This window comes from Physeter macrocephalus, chromosome 11 (genome assembly GCF_002837175.3).
Source record: "Physeter macrocephalus isolate SW-GA chromosome 11, ASM283717v5, whole genome shotgun sequence".
NCBI classification, from domain to species: Eukaryota; Metazoa; Chordata; class Mammalia; order Artiodactyla; family Physeteridae; genus Physeter; species Physeter macrocephalus.
Genome location: NC_041224.1, coordinates 16,402,437 through 16,425,422, shown reverse-complemented (window position 1 = coordinate 16,425,422; position 22,986 = coordinate 16,402,437). Strand labels below are relative to the sequence as shown.

The window sequence follows — 22,986 nt, the reverse complement described above, 5'->3', positions numbered from 1 at the left end:
TTAGAGGGGGAGAACAGACTAGTCTACTGTGATGTGTGTGCGTGTGGTGTGCGTGCGTGTGGTGTGCGTGCGGGTGTGGTGCGTGTGGTGTATGGTGTGTGTGTGTGTGTGTGTGTGTGTGTGTGTGTGTGTGTTGGGGAGGCAGGGGTAGTGGAGATAAAATTGTAATGTCTAGTGAGGAGCCTGCGTACTCTGGGATCCCCTAAGAAGGCTCAGGAGCCAATTCAATAGTGCTTGGATAATGTACCCCTCAAAGGGCTCCTTTTGGTTGCTAATATTTGCATTTTGCTTGCATCTTTTGGTCAGTCATTTCTATTATGAAATCCACCATAATGTGTAAAACTCCCCGGGTCAGGGATTCTGCATTGCTGAGTCCTTCCAGTGACAAGATGAGGAAGCTGTGGGAGACCAGCCAGTTCATCCCCTGCATCCTCGTGACCAGATGTAGGCAAGAATGTATCCTCTCAAGAGCAGGAAGTTCCCCTCCAGGGCAGGAACTTACGGGCTTGTTCAGAGCTGTGTCCTAGAATCATGCTTGGTTCTTAGCAAGTGCTTGGTAAATATTGTTTACTAAGTGAATGATTTATAAGGTAAGGAATCAATATGTATTCAGGGCATTGGGCTCTGTTTCCTTTTCAGCCTTCTTCTTGTTGCCGCTTCTATGTCTTCTCTCACCCACACTATGGGTCTCTCAGCTGCTCATCTTGATTTTCGTCCATTTGAGCCCATCTCCTCACTCCTCACGCCCCTACCTCACCCACCCTCCAATCATTTATACCCTCCTTGTCTGTCACATCTCTGAGAAATCCAAATGGAAATGTGGCTTCTGTGATAGCACAAATCAAGCTAGAAGACGGGGCTTGGGAGGTGCCACTGGCTGTCCGTCCCCTCCCTTGTAGCCGTTTGGAGAATCTCAGTGAGCGTGACCCTCTTGGGCTTTGATCAAAACAAAAAGTACCACCTATTCACATCCTGAATTCATTTGTATTTTTGATTCTGCCCCTTGCTAAATACAATAGGGCACTTGCAAATTAGTTTCCTCTTTTGCCATTAACTAGCTTCCTTTTTTTAAAATTAAGATCTAATTGGCATATAACATTATATTAGTTTCAGAGGTACAACATAATAGTTCAATAGATGCATATATTGTGAAAAAATGACCACACTAAGTCTAGTTGACATCCATCACCACACATAGTTAACAATTGTTTTCTTGTGATGAGAGCTTTTAAAATCTACTCTCTTAACTTTCAAATACAATACAGTATTATTAACTAGAGTCACCATGCTGGACCTTACATCCGCAGGACTTAAATGTATTTTATAACTGCAAGTTTGTATCTTTTGCCCATCTTCACCCATTTCACACACATACCCCCAGCCCCCCGGGCACCCACCTCCTGCGTCTGGCAGCCACCGATCTGTTCTCTGTATCTATGATTCTTGAGTCATTGATTCTTTTAGTCATCGTTTCTTCTAAAAGAGAGCTAGTGGGAGAGTCCTAACTCTCCTGAACTGGGTGTTAATGAAACAGCCCAGAAATCACTGCTGCCTGGGCAAGTACTGCGGGGCTCATGACGACCTCTCCCAGCCTGCCCCTCATCATCACGTGGCAGCCCCAGAGGGTGTACCGTTAGCATTCTTCCTCCCCGCCATGCCTGGGATTCCCTTCCCTCTTCTATCTCTTGCCATCCCTACTATGAATTTACCTCCAATTGCACTCATCTCCTGAATCATTATTTCCTCCTGACCTCTCAGATCTTGTTTCTCATAGTAAGGCATCAGCAAATGAGTAAAACTTCCCTCCAAACTTTTCCCATGCATCTCCTTTCTCTCTCTGGCCATGTCCCTATATTGTATCAGCTTGAAAAGATGGGAAAGATGCTTACTATCTACTTTCCAGGGCTACCACTCGAAAAATGTGCCCAAGATGAGCTTTAGAAGACAGTTTAGCACTTTTGGTACATTAGACCCACATAGTTTCTTAGTGTCTCTAAGAAGCTATGAGCTCAGTATTTAAACCACTGCACTATTTTTTCCCTCAGACTCCACGATGTTGAGCTCTACATCAGGTATATTCATTTCTGGTGATTGCCGTGACAAACCACCACAAACTTAGTAGCTTAAAACACCACAAATTTGTTATTTCCCAGTTGTGGAGATCAGAAATACAGAATGGTTTCACCGGCCAATACCAAGGTGTTGGCAGTGCCACACTGCCTCTGAAGCCTGTAGGGGAGAATCCCGTTCTTTGTCTTTTCCAGCTTCTGGGGGCTGCTGCATTCCCTGGCTCATGGCTCTCTGCTCCATCTTCAGAGTAAGCAGTGTAGCCTTGCACTAGGGAAGAACCTTTTGTGTTCTATTATCAAGCTAGCTAATCTCTAAAGGGATGTTGCCTATAAGCTTAAATTATACATAATGGCCCATCTCTGGGAACCCTGACTCCCAGCTAATGAGCAGTAAGTTAAAATAATTTTGTTTAGCTCACAAGAAACCTCTTGACCAGACCCACCTGTGAATGACTGCAGGGAGAAAGAAATTAACACCTCCCCTCTGGAGGCTGACCGGAAACCGGAAGTGGTTGACGCTACTCCCTCCCCTTTTAGTATAAAAGGAGACTGAACGCTAACTCAGGCAAGATGGCTCTTTGGCTGGGGTGAGCGTGTTGTCTTCTCGGTCCGCTGGCTTTCCGAATAAAGTCGCCAGTCCTCACCCCAACGCCTCATCTCGTGATTAATTGGCCTGGCGTGGGGCGAGTAGTATGAGCTTGGACTCCGTAACAAATCTGGGGGAGCCATCCAGCAGCCTTGCGGCTCCTGGCCAGCCGGCCCCAGTTGGGGAATTTTCCGGTAAGGCCCTAGCAGCTGCCGGGACCACTTGTCCTGAGGGTCTTCCCTTCAAAGTTCCTCGAAGCAGCACCTGGCAGTTGGAGCAAGGAATTGACATCTGGGAGCTGACAGGTTCCATACAGTAGGGTAAGTCGCTCCAGTGTGTACAGCCGGGAACTCTACTTCCTCTTCATTTGGGGCCTTTTCTCCGGAATAAGCCAGTTTGTTCTGTATTTGAGTGGGATACCCTGTTGGAGAGAGGAAAGAGTTGTTGGGCTTCTACCCTATTTGTCAACTGGTTTGTTTGTTTCTTTGGATGCTAGCATGTGTGTGTGCCATTAGTGTTTTGTTTGTCTTGAATTTCTATCTTTAAAAATGGGGAATGTTTCAACTATCCCTAAAGAAAGTTCTCTGAGGTGCATTTTGGGTAAGGGATCTGATTACAGCTATAAACCCATGTGTCAGAGGAAGATGATATTTTGTTATAATAGTGTGTAGCCACGGTACCTGTTAGGATCTCTACAGGGGGGTTAGGCAGGGTTATCTTGGGGCCCTGTGCACCATGTACTGTTACCCTTGCTGTGTTAATTATGTCATTTATGGTCTCCTGTGTCGTTGGTATATGTAAAAACCCAAGACCAAACTTGAGGGTTTATTTAGGATTTTCTGTTTGTTCTTTGGTTTCATTTTGTTTGGTACCGTTTCTCCGTTTACAGCCAAATCAGTTTTGTGATACTTTAAACTTTTACTGATGTCAAATGGAGAAAAGGAACAGGGAAAAAAAAAAACCTGTCTGCTCTTGTCCAAGAGTGGGACATTCCGAGGAAGAGAAAGTTTCCACTTGGTTCGTAAAATCACCAAAAGCTACAAAGAGAAATAAGCCTTTTCCATAGATATTTCTAAAAAGGGTTTAGCCATCTGTACAGGTGACCTTGATTTGTCCCATCTGCCAGAAACCCAATCGGCATCCAATCTTTTGTAACTGATGGGTTTTACATTGTTGTACCTGATTCATGGCTAAAATTTTGGAATGGGAACTATGACATCCCTGTGTGTGTTTGTACGTGTGTTATAGATGTGTGGCATTGCCAGAAATAATTTGTAAAAGAGCTCTATTTAATTGGCTTAAAGGAAATTAAGTGCTTATGTGAATACTCAAATATAAAAGAAACTGTCCAGAATGAGTTTCAGGCTCACATCATCTAGGAAATATTCAGTATTGAATTAACATCTGGTGTTAAAGTTCTAGCTTAAGCTTGTTGGTTTGATACAGGTATGTCGTTAGAGTCATCAGCGTTAGGTATAATACTTTCATTGTACCTAGGTTTACTAGAAATCAAATAAGACCTTCTTATTCCTGTTAAAAAGTTTGTCAGCAAGGAAAAGAATGCGACAGAGCTTTTAAGTAAATAAAATAAAGGTAAATGAAGTAAAGAGTTTTGGGTAAACTCTATGGGAATAATGTTCTGGAAACGTCTGTCTGGAATAGTCTCTCCAGATTTTCGTACCTTGAAACTAAACTTAGTTCTAAGATAAGATTGAACTTAATTAAGAAAATAAATCTTGGAGGTAAAGTGGTACAAAATCTGAATTTGGTTCTCTAAGAGGACAAAGTTTTCTTAAAATATTGAACTCCTTTTGGTAATAGATCGTGAGATTTTGTTTAAGTGACCTGTATTTGCCATTGGGATCTTTTATCACTGGTTAAAACTTCTGATATTTTTCACAAGTGTCCCAAAGATCAAGTTCTAAGTGGGATTCATCTGACCTCTGGCTAACGTTGGGGTTTTCTGGAGGGTCTCTGGAACACCTCAAATTACTTGTTTTCTCTCCATCTCAGAGAGAGGAATGTTAAACTCGTTGGGCTTATTTGGTGTGATGAATTGCATGGGAGGCATTGTCAAATGGGTGGTGATAAAACTTCTTAGGTTGTACTGTATGGGTAAATGTTATTAACATATATATTCCAGAAATTTTATGGAACTCCTAAAATTCTGGCACATCCTGGTAAATGGTATCAGTCATAATTTTAGTAATTGCCTTATTGTCATAGCCACAGCAGTAGTCAATTTTCTATTCAGTTGCACTGTAATCCCAGCTGGTTGATACCAAGGCCAAAAGGCATCCTTTTAATGGCTAGATGATCAATTGCTATCTATAGTTTTACAGTGGCTTTTGAATGACACTCTAGCTATTTTGTGAAGAAACAGGCCAGAATAATGAAATCCTTTATGTGCAAGCATTTGTACTATTCCCAGGGAAAATAAGGAAGGGAATGAGAGGACATGTTGCTTCAGACCTTAACTCCTCTGGCTGAGCTGGCTGAGCTGGCTGAGCTGGCTGTCCTGGCTGTCCTGGCTGTCCCAGCCGCTCCGGCCGTTATGCCAGTATATCCAACCCTTACACCACCTTCCGTTCCTATCCAGGCCCAGTTCCTGACACTGGGGCTCAGGACTTCCCTCCTTATAGGATCAATTAGAAAATGCTGGGAATTCCTTGGCAGTCCAGTGGTTGAGGACTCGGCACTTTCACTGCGGTAGCCTGGGTTCAATCCTTGGTTGGGGAACTAAGAGCCCACAAGCTGTTCAGTGCGGCCAAAAGAACAAAACAAGAAAATCCTGTGCTAGTTTCTGGGGCACAGGCACTTGGTCTGGAATCGCCATCTAAGACCCAACAGGGCACCCAGTTTGGGCCTGGAGCCATTTCTGGGACAGGGCTATTTTCCTTACGCCATTTTCTCATGGGCGGCCTAAATGGAAATGACCAGCCGGCTGGGTTTCTCACACTTGTTTAGTTGGAGAGATTGCAGCCCTCCTTATAGAGAGGGTGCTCCACACCTGAAGCCCACTTGCCAGCACCCACAGCTGAACCAAATAGGGACCCCAGTGAGGGAAGAAGGCCCTCTTGAGAGCACTACTCATTAGTGCATCTTGGCAGGGCCTTGAAAGGGGAAACCAAGGCAAAAGAGTTTGAACAAAATTCAAGAAATTCAGCAAAACAAATGAAGACCTCTCTGAATTTTTGGAAAGGATTTATCAGGCCTACACACATCATACTAATGCCCCAGGCCCCTGCAAATATTAGAATGGTAAATTTGACCTTTGGGGGCAAAGTGCCTCAGATTTCAGGAGAACATTGCAAAAATTAGATGGTACATTTGGAATGAACCCTTCTCAATTGGTAGATGTTGCTTTTAAAGTGTTGAGGGAACAACAACAGAAGAAAGATGCAAAACCAAACGCCACTTTTTTGGCAGTGGCATTGGGTTCCCGGAAGGCAAGTAACCGGGAAGAGAGGTAGGCCACCACTGGGGAAGGAACAGTACACTTATTGTGAGGAGGAGGAGCACTGGAAAACAGATTGCCCTCTGCTCAAACAGAAGAACAATAGAAGATGAGAGCCTCTCATGGTGGAGAGGAACACTCTGAATGAAGAGACCCAGGGACTCCCTTGGCCTTGAGGCGCCCGACTCCCCACAGGAGCCCGGGGGTGAAATTGACAGTGGGGGGTTGACCTGATTGACTTCCTGATAGACCTCACCCTGAAGCTTTTCAGCACAGCAGCTTGACGTCTGAGTCCCACCAGAACATGCTTTAAGCCAACAGACGGTGCTCATGAGCATGCCGGCAAAGGAGACCAAGCCCTTTCCCCCAGAGACTGCTGTCAGACCTCCCAGGTGGGGACTCAACGCGGAGGAACCTGCCCCACCGAGGACTGACAAATATTTACTCAAAGGCCTCGAGCCTCAGGAAATCTCAGATACCTGCTAGTGTTTGTGTGGACACCTTTTCAGGATCCGTGGAAACATATCCTACCCGGACAGGAACTCTCTGAAGCTGCTAAAGCCCTCCTTAGCGAAATTATCCCCTGATTTGGACGAAGGCATTAAAACTGCGTTCATCCTGGAGACCACAATCAACGGGAAGAACCAAGAAAATGAATCATATATCAGAAAGGAACGTTGCTAAAATGTCAGGAGACATTTAACTTGGGATAACCTTGCTAGTTGCCATGCAGCGGATCAGTGGCTCCCAGAAGCAGGCTTAAATTAAACACCTTTAAAATATTGTATGGTACTCCATTCCAGGTGTGTGCCCAGGCAGGAGAATCTATAAACGCTAAAAGACCTAGCGGTTGCCAATTACATTAGAACTTTGGGCTCTATACTGACCTCTGCTCATGAGTTTGACTCCAACAGGTCTGCCCATCCAACTGAAGTAGATGGGAATTCCATTGTAGCTGGAGAAGGGACAACCAATTTCTTTAATTGTGTCCAAATAAATAGCACAGGAATTTATATGTATTAGGAACTGGAACCAAAACCCCAAGTTCAATTATGAGTTAGACAACAAAGTGCTAATAGGTTTCATCGGGTTCAAATAGTTGTAGATAAACAAAGGCTGACAAAAGATTCTAAGGAATGTTCGTCACCTCTGTTCAACAGGCAGTAACCAGCCAGAATGGTCTTCCAAGTTAGTCACTAAAGGGACATTGCCTGTAAGCTTACAATATACATAATGGCCCATCTCTGGGAACCCTGTCTCCAAGGTAATGAGCATTAAGCTAAAATACCTTTGTTTAGCTCACAGGAAACATCCTGACCAGGCCCACCTGTGATTTCTTTCTGCAGGGAGAAAGAAGTTAGCACCTCCCCTCTGGAGGCTGACCGGAAGCAGGAAATGTTTGACTTTACTCCCTCCCCTTTTAGTATAAAAGAAGCAGCCTGAATTCTAACTCAGGCGCGATGGTTCTTTGGGGCATGAGTCCACCATCTTCTCGGTCTGCTGGCTTTCCAAATAAAGTCCCTCTTCGTGCCCCAACACCTCGTCTCTCGATTTCTTGGCCTGTTGTGGGGCGAGCAGTATGAGCTTGGACTCCGTAACAGCATCTTCCCATTCTCTCTCTCTGATTCTGCTTCTGTCATCACACCTCCTTCCGTGAGGCTGACCCTCCTGCCTCTTTCACATATGATGACTGCCTTGCGTTACTTACACATAAGTGATTGTGATTGCATTGGATCCACTTGGATAATCTCCCCAGCTCAACATCCTTAACGGGGGGGGGGGGGTATCTGCAAAGGCCCTTTGGCCCTGTAAGGTGACGTGGTTACAGGTTCCAGGGATTAGGGCGTGGACATCTTGCAGTGGCCACTATTCAGCCTACTTCATCAGGGAAACCACACTGAGATGTCTCTAAAAACATGAATATCAAAGTAGATTTTCTAATTTCTTGTTTTTTTTTCAGATGCAGAGAGAAATCGTTTATGCAAGAGGAGATGGCCCTGGTGCCTCTCGACCTGGACCCGCAGCTCTTCTACCCCACGCCATTCCAAATTCTCCACCGTCCACTCCTGTGCCACATTCCATGCCTCCCTCTCCATCCAGAATCCCTTACGGAGGCACCCGGCCAATGGTCGTTCCTGGTAACGCCACCATCCCCAGGGACAGACTCTCCAGCCTGCCGGTCTCCAGATCCATCTCTCCCAGCCCCAGCGCCATCTTGGAAAGAAGAGACGTGAAGCCGGATGAAGACATGAGCGCCAAGAGCCTCGCGATGTACCGAAACGAGGGTTTCTACGCCGATCCTTATCTTTATCACGAGGGGAGGATGAGCATAGCCTCTTCGCACGGCGGGCACCCGCTGGATGTCCCCGATCACGTCATCGGGTATCACCGCGCTGCAGTTCGTTCAGCCAGCGCTTACTGCAGCCCTTCTTTGCAAGCGGAAATGCACATGGAGCAGTCACTGTACAGACAGAAGTCAAGGAAGTATCCAGAGAGCCTCTTGCCTACTCTGGGCTCCAAAACGCCCCCGGCCTCTCCTCACCGAGTCAGTGACCTGAGGATGGTGGAGATGCACGGTCTCCATAACGCCCACGGGCCCTCCCACACCATGCAGTCAGACCGGGTCTCACCCAGCCGCCAGGCCTTCAAAAAGGAGCCCGGCACCTTGGTGTACATTGAGAAGCCACGGACTACTCCAGGATTATCTGGAATTGTGGACCTCGGCCCTCCTCTAGTTGAGAAGCAGGTGTTTGCTTATAGCACGTCTACGATACCCAAAGACAGAGAGACCAGGTAAGGCGGCGAGGGTGGCCAAGGGTGGTCCACGCCCACGTGCTGGTTTTGAGGGCTGCTTTACAGAAGTCGAACCAAGAGAACAGCGGTCAGCTGAGCGCCAGCCTTGAGCACTGTGCCCTGTGGGTACTGGCCGTTGGGGGGTAGGGGAGGAAGAGTAGGATCAGAGGCCTGTTGTCAGCAAAGAGTTTCTAAATCCGGTGGCCGAGTGAGGCTGGGCAGTAGCCAGGCTAAAGGCAGGCAGGCACCCCAACCAGAGGTCAGAACGGGCCTCCCGCGCGTGGATCTAACAGCGGCATCGTTAATGTCAATCTGAATAATTCGGAAGAAAATTATGGTTTCAGAAACCATTCAGACAAATCCATCAAAAGCTGATCATCACTGATCTCCCACTGAAAATGAGTGAGTGGTTCAAGTGTTAATTGTTTGAAATGGCAGTTTGTGTTCTTCCTTGTGAAGTGCAATTTTGTTTTCTCATCTGGTTACGAGAAATGAAAAGGGTGTGTCACCGTCTGTCATCCAGGGTGTTGAAAACATGAATTTGCATAAAAATAGGATGGTGTCAATGTAATACTCATTCAGGAGTGGTACACAGATCAGCAAAATTTTTCTAGTGGATGTGACACTCCAGGTATTTAAATTTCCTTTTAAGTTTACATGTGTTCATAATTTACCAGCCCAGAACCTTCATACTACATCTTGAAAACCCTCAAGTTTGTAGAGTAATAGAAAAGCTAATCTTTTTTTTTTTTTTTAATTTATTTTTGGCCACATTGGGTCTTCGTTGCTGCGCGTGGGCTTTCTCTAGTTGCAGCGAGCGGGGGCTTCTCCGTTGCAGCGTGCGGGCTTCTCACTGTGGTGGCTTCTCTTGTTGCGGAGCACGGGCTCTAGGCACGTGGGCTCAGTAGTTGCAGCACGCGGGCTCTAGAGTGCAGGCTCGGCAGTTGTGGCGCCCAGGCTTAGTTCTGCGGCATGTGGGATCTTCCCAGGCCAGGGCTCGAACCCGTGTCCCCTGCATTGGCAGGCGGATTCTCAACCACTGTGCCACCTGGGAAGCCCCAGAAAAGCTAATCTTGTTAGAGGGAATTTCTCTACCCTGAACTGGTTGACAGAAGGCAACATAATAATTATAATCATAAAAATCTAGTCAAAGAAACTGAGTCCAAAGGAGGTTAATAAGCATTTGACCTGTTGTCATATGGGAATTCAGAAGGGGCGTGAGAAATAAAATCCAGATATTCAGCCGCTCAGTACCTTATTGGAACCACTGTTCCCTCCTCCTTACCAAGACCGATCCTGTCACTTTCTATTACATAACCTTGTAAAAAGAAGGCCAAAATTGTGACTGGAATGTGATAGTATATCTTACTATCTTAATCACACAAATCAGAAAGCTCTGTCCTCACTGGCAGAATTTTATCATGAAAGGGCCATCTCTTATCTGGTTCCAGAAGAAAGATTCCGGGAAGATGGAAAGAGAATAAACCTGGAAGTTGGGGGATCATCAATGTACCAAAAAACTCTAACCCTCTCTACACAGCTTTTAAAAACAAAACAAAACAGCAACAGTGACTGGCTTGAACTAGAGTGAAGTGGTTTATAGACAAGAGCTACCAAATATTCAAGGAACAAGAGGTTACAAATTGTCTTTGCTCTGCTGCTATAGTACTGGGTGTAAGGGCTACAGATAACTTGGCTTTTTAGTTAACTTCTTGCAAGATCACAAGGAGCCACATCTGATACCGATGGAGAAGATCGCACACTTCCCAGAGATCCTGTAGATGGTGCTGGATTCCGTGACAGAATGAGACTTTGCATTGTTTCCCTGTGGAGGGAGGGTATATATTCTTTGTGTGGAAAGAAGGATGAAACAGGCATTTGCTGACAGAAGACTAGATGATGGCAGAGACGAGGCTATGTGGTTACCAAACTGTATTTTCTTTTCCTCTGGGGCACAAAGCTAGCTGCATCTCTGAGCGTCCTTTGCAGTTAAGTGCGGCCGTGTGAGTGGGTTCTGGCCAATGGCAAGTGGGTAGAGTTGATGTAAACTGTCTCCAAGAAGAGTTCCTATTAAAAAATCGGCTGCATGGGAAACAAAACAAAACGGTGAAAGGCTTGATTATGCAGGACTAAGAAAAATGAAGACTCGGAAAAAGGTATTTATCCTCTCCTTTCCAAAGTCCTTAGGAAGTTCAATTCTAAGAATCAAAGAAAGGGACGCCTCCCATGACCATAGAAAGCTGAGTGGTGTGGGATAAATACTGAGGCTCTTTGAACAGACCAGTGTCACAACCAGAGGGAAGTCTACCAAGACGTGCTTTAAGGCTAGGGAGCTTGCGCCCTGTGCTTCTAAGAAAGGGTAACACATCTGCCCCGGCGGGCTGTGAGGGGCTGGTTGGGAAATGTGTGTCACTGATAGGAAGGGACTTGGAGTCATAAGAATTTAGTCCAGGAAAAAATAAGAACTATCCATCTCCAGGGCCAGAATCCATCCTCCCCCACCACCCTGCTGACCCACCTTGTGGGAATGAGAGGGTTGTGAGCTTGATTCCACCGTTTATCACATCAAGCCATGTGCACCCTGCTGAGTGCCAGGCACACTTCAGCCAACGATGGCGTCTGGCTTCTCGCTCAGCACCTAGTTCATCGTCATGCATGTGGTTACCACGTGTGTATAACGGAACATCACTGAACCCAGTTCCCAGGATTGGGTTATGGGTGGGACCAAAATGAAGGGCCCTCTGCTATGTGGAGTTGCCTCTGTACTGCTCCCTGATCAGAGTCTTGAAGAATTTTAGCCTTCGGTAGCATCAGTATATTTTCAGGTCCTCTGCTTCCTCAGAGGTTTCTGTTTTTTACCAAAGCTCAGAAAACGCTATGGGTTTCTGTCTTATGTGTTAGCAGCTCCTTTTAGAAAATCCAAGTTCTTATTTCTAGAACAACAAGGATTAGGAAAGTTGACTGCTGAAGATTAATGTTCACCTAAAATACACTGTCATGATCACTGCTGTATTCTGACATATGGTTGTAATTCAGAATATAATTTTACATTTTTGAATTCATTCCTGTAAATGTGAAATAGCAGAGGAGGAATTTTATCTCACATCTTGCCTAGGTGATTCCTCACCACAGGCTAGATTCCCTTCTCCTGTAGCCCTACACGCGCACGTGTGTACACACACACACACACACACACACACACACCATCTACATTTAGAGTTGGTATTACTGAAACACCTAAACATTCCCACTAACTCAACCCAGGCACGTGACAAAAGTATGTAAAGAATGATTCTCTAGTAAAAACTTGAGTCTGGACATTGTGCTGCTAACACTGCTACCCACCACCCCACTGTTACGACAGGTCGGAATGTGCCATACTTGCTCCTTTTCAGCTGCAATTCTAAACTCTTGGAAAGCTTGATATCTAGGCTGAAATGTAGTACTGCCGGGTAATATAAGAACACTGACGATAGCTATCATTTATCGAGTCTTTTATGGACCAAGCATGATAAGTAGTTTCCATATATCATGATGTAATCATCATGACGATCCAGTGCGGTATGTACTATCACCATCCCTATTTTACAGATGCAGAAACAGAGCTCAGAGAGGTCAAGTAACTTGCCCAAGGTCACAAAGCCAGTAAGTGGCATAGAATGTCCAGGTACATTAAGGAATCCATACTTTTTGCCTCTGTGCAGTGTTCTGCCTGGTGGGTGAGAACTGAGCCCCACCTTCACCCGGCAGAGGAGTGAATTTGCGAGTGAATCCTAAGCATTTCAACCAGGACAAAATGCTAAGTAGCTGCTCTGAAAGGATATTTACAATCGTTAACATGGTAGAATTTGCATAATTATGCTGCTAAATATATACATGTCATTTAAAATATAACCGTCCCAGCTAGTATATTAGCACAATTATGCAGAAATAGGGGAAGAAAGAAGAGAACGTTCTTGGTAGATTTTATTTTGAAAAAAATGAATGTGAGTACCATGTCAAAGAAAATTTTAAAAACAAGAACACCAGAAACAATTACTGAAGCACAAAATTATAATCCATTGTTACACCTATACCGTGGTGCTATTTTAGATATATCTAGTCTGTGCAAGTATTTGTAAAGAAGCTTCAACCCCTAAAAGTCTAACTTCATGAGTACAGGGTCCTATAACGTGCCAAACCAATTTCTGTTGCCATTTCGTAATATTAAAAAGCAAATCTGAGTGTGTTTTATATGAAACGCTCAAGTGAAATTTTACATCTAAGATGTGAAGCTACAAAAACACAGGAGGGAGACAAATCTGTAGAGATGCTTTCTTTGGGGGCACTGCTGGATTCATATACTCTTCAGAAGACCGCTTCGGAAGTGGTCTTCTGAAATAACCCATTAACGGCAGAGTGTTTGAAATCAGAGAGAAAAATTTTCTTTCTCATCTGTACTCGGGAAACTTCCAACGGTAGCTTTTTCTTTTTTTTTTGACCGCAATTTTCTAACAGCTCTGTTGACTTGAAAATGAGTTAAAGAGAAAGTAATTTCACCTTTGACCTTGTCCGCAGCTCATGTGCTTCGATTTAATGAATTTGGCATCTCTTTTCTTATAAAGGTGCTTCCACAAAGCAACTAGCGATGACAAATTATATACAGGAGATCTGGAAAAAATAGTGTAGAACATATATGATGGTAGCGGCTTCCTCCCAAGACGGCCGTGGACACTGGGGGAGGAAAGCAGATTACAACTTCTTTGACCTTCAGAATAGTATGGTCGTCTCTCAGTATCCATGGGGATTGGTTCCGGGAGCCAGTGGGTACCCAAATCCGCAGATGCTCGATTCCCTTATTTAAAAGGGCGTAGTTCAGTCAGCCCTCCATATCCGTGGTTCCACCTCCACGGATTCAACCAATCTGCAAAATTCAACCTGCGGTTGGTTGGATCTGAGGTTGCAAAACCTGCGAATATGGAGGGCCGACTGTAATTCTCAAGTCTGAGCTTCTAGAAGGAAAAGGACCTTGAGTGATGAGGTGGTTTTACCCAGATGATTTCCTTTCAGCAAGGCCTCCGGGAAGAGAGTGGGTGCATGCGACTCTGAGGCCCTGTGCAAGGGCGACGGTGTGTGACAGGTGACCGCGGGCGTGAGGCTCTGTCTTGCCGAGGTTATAAAATTACTTCATCAAACAGCATCACCTCCCTAGCCATGGCACATAAAACAGCCCTTAAGAATTGTAAAACTCTAGGACGTTTATGTTTTGCTATTTTGTATTTATAGCTTGGCTCATATAACGTGAAATATCTCTATCGAAATAACACTCAAAATTCAAGGGTGCCCACTGCAAAGTGACCAATAGCTCTCCTTCCAAATGTATAACAGATTCCTCCTAATAAAGTATTTTTCCAAGACATGGTAAACTTGAACTGAGATCATACTTTTTACACTATTCTGCACCTACAGTCGCTAAATTCAACAAACTAGTCAAGAATTCACTTGGGAGCAAATTCTTGCCTGTCTGGGCACTTGTATGTGGAGGAAAAGAAGCCACATGACATCTGCTATGATTTCTAAGGCATTGCAGATTTAGAGAAGTAGAATCCCATGCCTTAGAATGAAAGGGAAGGAAAATTTCTATGTACAGGAGGAAGCCTGCATGCTAACTGGTAGCTTGGGTCTGTTCTTAATCATTTTACCTCACTTTCTCATTTTATGAGCATTAAGTATTATTGTGTTGGTAGCTTTGAGGAATAGGATACATCCTTGGTTTACCAGTTAATTGAAAGTCTGAATTCATATTTGTGTCATTTAAAATGTTCACAGTGCCTGGCATACCTTTGAAGATTTTCTAAACTGTTAGATATCCTGATAGGGAGGTGATTCTGAAAAAGAATGGTTAATTTTCTTCCTTTTCCTGATTGTATAGTCAAAAGGGAGCCATATCAGACATCTCGTAAGTAGTTAGACTTGGGATCTTCCCAGAGCAAGGGTTAACTTCTGCACTCTTGGTAGCTGGGGCCTGTCCTGTGCATTATGGGGTGTTCAGCATCTCCAGCCTCCCCCCATCCCACGAGATGCCAGTAGCAAACTCCCCTGAAATGCTGCCCCAGTCACAACAACCGAAGATGTATGTCTCCAGACATTGTCACATGCTGTCAAATCCAAAACGTGGATCTTGATGATGATTACCTCAGTTCTACCCTTTCCCTCTTGGTAAAGCAGCTTCATTATCGTTAGAACTTGCTGTTATCTTTGGTTCAGTCAGCCTGTGATCAGTCATTCGTTGAGAGACAGTCACGTACCATGTTTACGAACATGGTCTCCAAAGCCAGATAGCCTGGGTTCAAGTGTCTGTTCTAACACTTGTCAGCAGTTGTAAACTTTGACAGATCGCTGAGTCTTGCTCTGCCCCAGCTTGCTATAGAGATAATAATAGCACCTACCTCATAGGATGGAACAACTCATTACAGCTAAGTGCCTTGTGCCGTGCCTGGCGTAGCGTTAAGTGCTGAGTTCCTACTTTGAGCAAAGCACTCCGCTAAATGCTACTAAGCCCAGAGATGAATACACAGAAATGACTAGGACAAGGACTGTGCCAGAGGAAGCAGGGAGACAAATTGTTAACTATAATGCTAGGAAAAATATAAAGCAGGTGGGCGGGGGGGGCGGGTACAGGAGAGAGTAAAAGTAAGTGCGCACAGAGAATGGAATCAGGTGGGATGCAAGATCCAAATGAGAATGTTTAGACTATCAAAGCCACTTTTCAGTCCATATCAGGAGAATAGTGGGGGTCGTACATTGTCTTGGGACCAGGTGCCAAGAGACAGGCCAGGATTACAGCATCTTCTTAAAATTGCACCTGAGCTGTATGACGGATGCTAAGAACGCCTAACCGGGTAGCGCTGAAATTATTAGGTTATCTGATTCCTGTTTTGATGCCTAACAGTGCCTGACCGATTCAGTTCTTGTCTGAATTGCTTTCCTGGGTAGCTCTAATTAGGGATCAATGAATGGTTATTGAGCTCCTCTTTGTGTGCTTAGCCGGGGACTGATTGCTTTGCAGGGTACAAAGAAACTTAGATGTGTCCCCACCTGCAAGGAATACGAACTGGGAAGACAGTCATAAAACATTAAAAGCATAATACGAACGTGTCAGCTATGCCACGGTTAAGTGCAGGAAGCTTCTGAGCTACGAATGCTTATTAAATAACTGGTTTTTAAGAACAACCACAACAATAGGATTTCATTCGTAGGTGTTGCCTGGGGATGATCTTCTTGTCACCCTAAGAGTGGCAGTGTCTCCTGGTGAAGTGGAGAGAAGGGAGGAGGCTTTACAAGTCACTAAGGGGGACGGTGCCTTTCCCTGAGGCTGGAGCTGCAGGGGGAGATCTGTTCCCAGCATCTCCCAAGTTCAGCTGGAAAGTCAGGACACGTTTTCCTTGAAAACAATGAGGAACAATGAAAGGACTAATAATACACTGTAGGTTAAAGAGGCTTCCATGGGCCAGCTGGAAATCCAACCACCATTTTATTCCAAGTTCTAAACAATGAAAGTAGACGGAAACTTTGCAATTACAAGCCTACCATAAATTGGGGACGGCTTGTACATAATTCCAAAGAAGTGATACAGAGAGTAATTGCTGTGAGTTCAGAAACGGGAGCACTTTCCTGAACTTAGGCTGGACTGGAAGCCTTCGTGACAATGCCAGGATGGACTCGCATTTAAGGAATTTACATAATGGAACGAAAAGATGCCATTTGGAAAGACAGGTTGATCTCTATGCAAAATTTGCTGTATTTCTACCATTGTGCTTCCTATAAAAATGACATCTAGATACGATGTTTCGGCAGTCTCAGAGCACATAGGTGCTGATAAATTGAATTATGATTTCATTCACAGGAATATAACTTTATGGTTAAGTAATATTTGCTAGTCATTCCTTAGGCTGCTGAGTTCATTCAAGAGCTGTCTGATAAACGTGATACTCAACCAACTGACAAATGTCTGAAGAGAGCCCTACTCTTATCCAAGGGATATTCTATCAAAAATACCGGTGGAATGACTGCCACAAGCTCTGTGTTACTTTGAACAAATCAGTTTCTCAAAAGGGAAAGCCATCCTCTGTCACTAATTAGGTGACATTAAAATGCACCCCTGTATCTCCTTTGAATATTCACGAGGTGCTGTCAGACGCCTTAGGTCTGAAACCAGAAACTAAGTCAGAGCAACCTAAATTCTGTGAGATTCAGAGAAGCCCCTTTCCCTGCCGACTAAAACCTCTTTCTTCAAAGAGAAGAGAAATAAATGTTTAGGTACAGGTTCAGCCTGGCAGGATCAACTCACTGCAGAATCGGTGTGACTATGACCCGACCTGAAGATGGGGCTCATCTAAATAGCCTGACGGCCCAGCAGCTGAATAATCCAGGGCTGCCATGATGTCCCAGCCATTTAACCCCTCTTGTGATTAAGTTGTCCTGCTCTCCGGTGGAGTTTACAGAGATTACACTTGTCCTTATTTGAGTTTTGGACTTGAGTTTTCATGAATGAAGTGATTCAAAAAGATCGCCAGGTCTAAGCATTAATTTGAACTTCCAAAAACTGTGGGTCTTAAAAAGTCTGTATTGACGCTTACAGGCCCAGCATGTATTGCCAGTAATACCTACTCTTTCTCCCTGTCCATCTTCAGAGCTGAAGGGATGCAATCTCTTTTTTTAAGTTTATTTTCTTGAAATAGTTATTTACAATGTTGTGTTAATTTCTGCTCTACAGCAAAGTGATTCATATACTTTTTCATATTCTTTTCCATGATGGCTTAATCACAGGATATCGAATATAGTTCCCTTGTTGTTTATCCATCCTATATATAATAGTTTGCCTCTGCTAATCCCAAACTCCCAATCCATCCTTCCCCCAACCCCGCTTCCCCTTGGCAACCACAAGTCTGTTCTCTGTGAGTCTATTTCTGTTTCATAGATAAACTCATTTGTGTCATATTTTAGATTCCATATGTAAGTGATATCATATGGTATTGGTCTTTGTCTGACTTACTTCACTTAGTGTGATCATCTCCAGGTCCATCCATGTTGCTGCAAATGGCATTATTTCCTTCTTTTTTGTGGCTGAGTAGTAGTCCATTGTCTGTATGTAACACATCATCTTTATCCATTCATCTGTCGGTGGACGTTTAGGTTGCTTCCATGTCTTGGCTATTGTGAATAGTGCTGCTATGAACATTGGGGTGCATGTATCTTTTTGAATTAGGCTTTTCGTCTTTTCTGGAGACATGCCCAGGAGTGGGATTGCTGGATCATATGGCAACTCTATTTTTAGTTTTTTAACTGTTTTCCAAAGTGGCTGCACCAATTTACATTCCCACCAACAATGTAGGATGAAGGGATCCAATCTCTTAATTGCAGACTTTTAGAAGGAGAAACAGGACACTTCCCAAAGGACCAGTGATTGCTACTTCTCTTGTCAAGTGATGTTTTCACTCTCATGCAGCCTCAGGTTTTTTTGTCTTTCTAATAAAGGCAGTGTGTCCCTACTCCTGCAACAAGCACGGGGATCTAAGGAGACCAACAAAAAAAGAGAAAGAAAAGAAACCCATGGGAGAGACCAAGTATCGGAAATGCCTTCCTTCTTTTCCCTAGGAATCATTATCTTATCTCTTTGGAGTCCACCCTGAGAATCTGTGGATCAAAAGCAGGTGGGAGGGGCTTCCCCGGTGGCACAGTGGTTAAGAATCCGCCTGCCAGTGCAGGGGAGATCACTCAAGAGACCATCACCCCATGTCCTCTGATACCTTCGCTCATTGGAAGGTCAAATCCAGGTCTGTATTCAAGTAGCCAGAACATGAACAAACAGCTGTTCATACTGGTTTGTACCTGTACCAAAAAAAAAAAAAAAAGTGCTCTGTCACTTCCAGAGCAGGAATATTAAAAACAGGGGACATGAGTTCGAGCCCTGGTCCAGGAAGATCCCACATGCCGCAGAGCAACTAATCCCTTGTGCCACAGTTACTGAGCCGGCGCTCTAGAGCCCGCGAGCCACAACTACTGAGCCGATGTGCCACAACTACTGAGCCTGTGCTCTAGAGCCCGCGAGCCACAACCACTGAGCCCGCACGCCTAGAGCCCGTGATCCGCAATAAAGAGAAGCCACCATAATGAGAAGCCCGCGCGCCACAACTAGAGAAAGCCCGCGTGCAGCAACGAAGACCCAGTGCAGCCAAAAATAAATAAATAAATAAATTTATTTAAAAAAAAAAAAAAAGGTGGGAGTGGGGAGCTTCCTTCTGTAGCCCCCGTAGGATCACTCAAGAGACCATCACCCCATGTCCTCTGATACCTTCGCTCATTGGAAGGTCAAATCCAGGTCTGTATTCAAGTAGCCAGAACATGAACAAACAGCTGTTCATACTGGTTTGTACCTGTACCAAAAAAAAAAAAAAAGTGCTCTGTCACTTCCAGAGCAGGAATATTAAAAATTGCCCTCAGGGAAGAGGAGGAAAATGCAAAGCAGGTGATATCATAAGGCAGGGTGTAGGCTTGCCCTGGGGAGCGAAGGCTCTCATCAACTGGGAAGTGGAGCCTCACCCCAGATGGTGGGTGAGTCACAGGAGGTGGCCCAGAGCCCTGCTGGGAGCCCTGGATGGGGGAGGGGGGTACACGTGACCAGCTGTGTTTCCTTAGACCCTGCCTTGCCAGTAAGCCTCGGTGTCCTTGTGACCAGGGGATGGCAGCTGGGACCTCCTACGGGTTCTGTTGAAATGAAAACGGGTGTAAAATCGCTTTGTGAACTGGAAAGTTCTCCATAACTAAGAGACTTCATGACATACACCGGGAAGCCATAGCCCGTTTGCATAAAGGAGCAGTAGGGCACGGGCCATTTGGAGACTGTGTGTCTGAGGCACTGTGTGTCCAGAGGCTGGCTTAGGTCCGTATTCTGGTCTCAGCCAGAACAGCCCGCCCAGACAGTAGGTTGTGAAATAGATTAAATGCGACCTGGAGTTTTTCCAGGTGCAGTTGCTATGCTGCGCAGAAACCTCCCCTCACCGAAGTCAGCCATTGTGCCCGCGGGAGCACAGGCCCGGGTGTGGCTGAGCTTTGCCCAGCCTGCTGGGCCTGCCACGCATTTTTTTTTTTTTTTTTTTTTTGCTTCAGTCAAGATCACCAGACCAGAATGGAAAGAAAACCGGGGTTGCGGAGGGTCTAAAATAAGTTCCCTCTAACTAGACAATTGTGTGAGTCTAGAATTCTGCATCTGGCAGGATGCGGTTCTCCTTGGGTTATGGGGGTAAAGAGAAGGGGCGCCTCTATTTAACAAGGGGTGGGAGCCCCTTGGGGGAAGGTGGGCCCTGTTTCCTCTGTGTGTCAAGTTCGTTCAGCTTAAGTTTCCTGCTATGACCTCGTTCACTGGCTTCCTGTGTTTGAACTTCTTGGGACTTTTCTTGCCTCTGGCATTTTGCATTTACTCTTCCTTTGCCTTGTGCTTCCTTCCACCTTCGTCTACCTGGATGGCTCCTCCCTGACGTCAGGGCTTCACCCGAAGGCCATCAGCTCAGCAAGGCACACCTACGCACGTACCTATGCACATACACATAACCGTATAATTAGTATATTGCTATTACAAATAATATATTATTACATTATAGATAAGTAATATCTGTATATTTATATACATATATATATATAGGCTTGGCTAAAAAGTTCATTCAGGCATTTCTGTGATATTGTATGGAAAAAACCGAACGATCTAATATATATATATATATATATATATATATATATATATATATATATTTTTTTTTTTTTTTTTTTTTAACTTATTTAGTATGTTGTACCATTACTTTCAACCCCTAGAATGTAAATTCCACCAGGGTAAACCCTTTGTTTTCTTTCTTTATTTATTTTATTGGAGTATAATTGCTTTACGGTGTTGTGTTTCTGCCGTACAGCGAAGTGAATTAGCTCTTTGTACACATATATCCCCTCCCTCCCGCATCCCACCCATGTAGGTGGTCACAGTGCACCAAGCTGAGCTTCCTGTGCTTTATAGCAGGTTCCCACTTGCTATCTCTTTTACACATGGTAGTGTATATATGTCAATCCTAATCTCCCAATTCGTCCCACCCTCCCCTTCCCCCCGTGGGTCCACATGTCCCTTCTGTATGCCTATGTCTCTATACCTGCCCTGCAAATAGGTTCCTCTATACCATTTTTCTAGATTGCACATAAATGCGTTAATATACGATGTTTGTTTTTCTCTTTCTGGCTTACTTCACTCAGTATGAGAGGCTCAAGATCCATCCACATCTCTACAAATGACCCAATTTTGTTCCTTTTTTATGGCTGAGTAATATTCCATTGTATATATGTACCACATCTTCTTTATCCATTTGTCTGTCAGTGAGCATTTAGGTTACTTCCATGACCTGGCTGTTGTAAATAGTGCTGCAGTGAACATTGGGGTGCATGTGTCCTTTTGAATTATGGTTTTCTCAGGGTATATGCTCAGTAGTGGGATTGCTGGGTCATATGATAGTTGAATTTTTAGTTTTTTAAGGACCCTCCATATTCTCCATAGTGGCTGTATCACTTTACATTCCCACCAACAGTGCAAGAAGATTCCCTTTTCTCCACACCCTCTCCAGTATTTATTGTTTGTAAATTTTTTGATGATGGCCATTCTGACCGGTGTGAGGTGATACCTCATTGTAGTTTTGATTTGCATTTCTCTAATAATTAGTGATGCTGAGCATCTTTTCATGTGCCCCTTGGCCATCTGTATGTCTTCTTTGGTGAAATGTCTATTTAGGTTTTCTGCCCATTTTTTAATTGGGTTGTTTGTTTTTTTGATAGTGAGCTCCATGAGCTGTTTGTATATTTTGGAGATTAATCCTTTGTCTGCTGCTTTGTTTGCCAATATTTTCTCCCATTCTGATGGTTGTCTTTTCATCTTGTTTATGGTTTCCTTTGCAGTGAAGAAGGTTTTAAGTTTAATTAGGTTCTATTTGTTTATTTTTGTTTTTATTTTCATTACTCTAGGAGGGGGGTCAAAAAAAATCTTGCTGCGGTTTATGTCAGAGTGTTTTTCCTGTTTTCCTCTAAGAGTTTTACACTGTCCGGTCTTACATTTAGGTCTTTAATCCATTTTAAGTTTATTTTTGCGTATGGTGTTAGGGAGTGTTCTAATTTTCATTCTTTTACATATAGCTGCCCGGTTTTCCCAGCACCACTTATTGAAGAGGTTTTCTTTTCTCCATTGTATGTTCTTGGCTCCTTTGTCATAAATTAGGTGACCATATGTGCGTGGGTTTATCTCTGGGCTTCCTATCCTGTTCCATTGTTCTATATTTCTGTTTTTGTGCCAGTACCATATTGTCTTGATTACTGTAGCTTTGTAGTATAGTTTGAAGTCGAGGAGCCTGATTCCCCCAGCTCTGTTTTTCTTAAGATTGCTTTGTCTATTCAGGGTCTTTTGTGTTTCCATACATATTGTAAAATATTTTGTTCTAATTATGTGAAGAATGCTATTGGTAATTTGATAGGGATTGCATTGAATATGTTGCTTTGGGTAGTATAGTCATTTTCACAATATTGATTCTTCCAATCCAAGAACATGGTGTATCTCTCCATCTGTGTCATCTTTGATTTCTTTCATCAGTGTTGTTTTCTGAGTACAGGTCTTTTGCCTCCTTAGGTAGGTTTATTCCTTGGTATTTTATTCTTTTTGTTGCAGTGGTAAATGGGATTGTTTCCTTAATTTCTCTTTCTGATTTTTCATCATTAGTTACAGGAATACAAGAGATTTCTGTGCATTATTAATTTTGTATCCTGCAACCTTACCAAACTCATTGATTAGCTCTAGTAGTTTTCTGGTGGCATCTTTAGGATTTTCTATGTATAGTATCATGTCACCTGCGAACAGTGACAGTTTTGCTTCTTCTTTTCCAATTTGGATTCCTTTTATTTCTTTTTCTTCTCTGATTGCCGTGGTTAGGACTTCCGAAACTATGTTGAATAAGAGTGGTGAGAGTGGACATCCTTGTCCTGTTCCTGATCTTAGTGGAAATGGTTTCAGTTTTTCACCATTG

At 44.1% G+C, this 22,986-nt stretch overlaps 1 protein-coding gene across 30 annotated transcripts in view; it reads left to right on the top strand.

Moving 5' to 3' along the window:
* KIAA1217 (KIAA1217 ortholog) overlaps window positions 1-22,986 on the top strand; it is a 329,171-nt gene that overhangs the window by 244,039 nt on the left and 62,146 nt on the right. For 29 of the 30 annotated variants that reach the window (XM_007100791.3, XM_007100793.3, XM_007100792.3 and 26 more), the window contains one exon: window positions 8,073-8,905. In XM_007100791.3, coding sequence (XP_007100853.2) covers window positions 8,073-8,905 — 833 coding nt within the window. Of the gene's footprint in view, window positions 1-2,664; window positions 2,976-8,072; window positions 8,906-22,986 lie in introns of those variants that run through there. The other variant, XM_028495556.1, reaches the window with a different exon arrangement.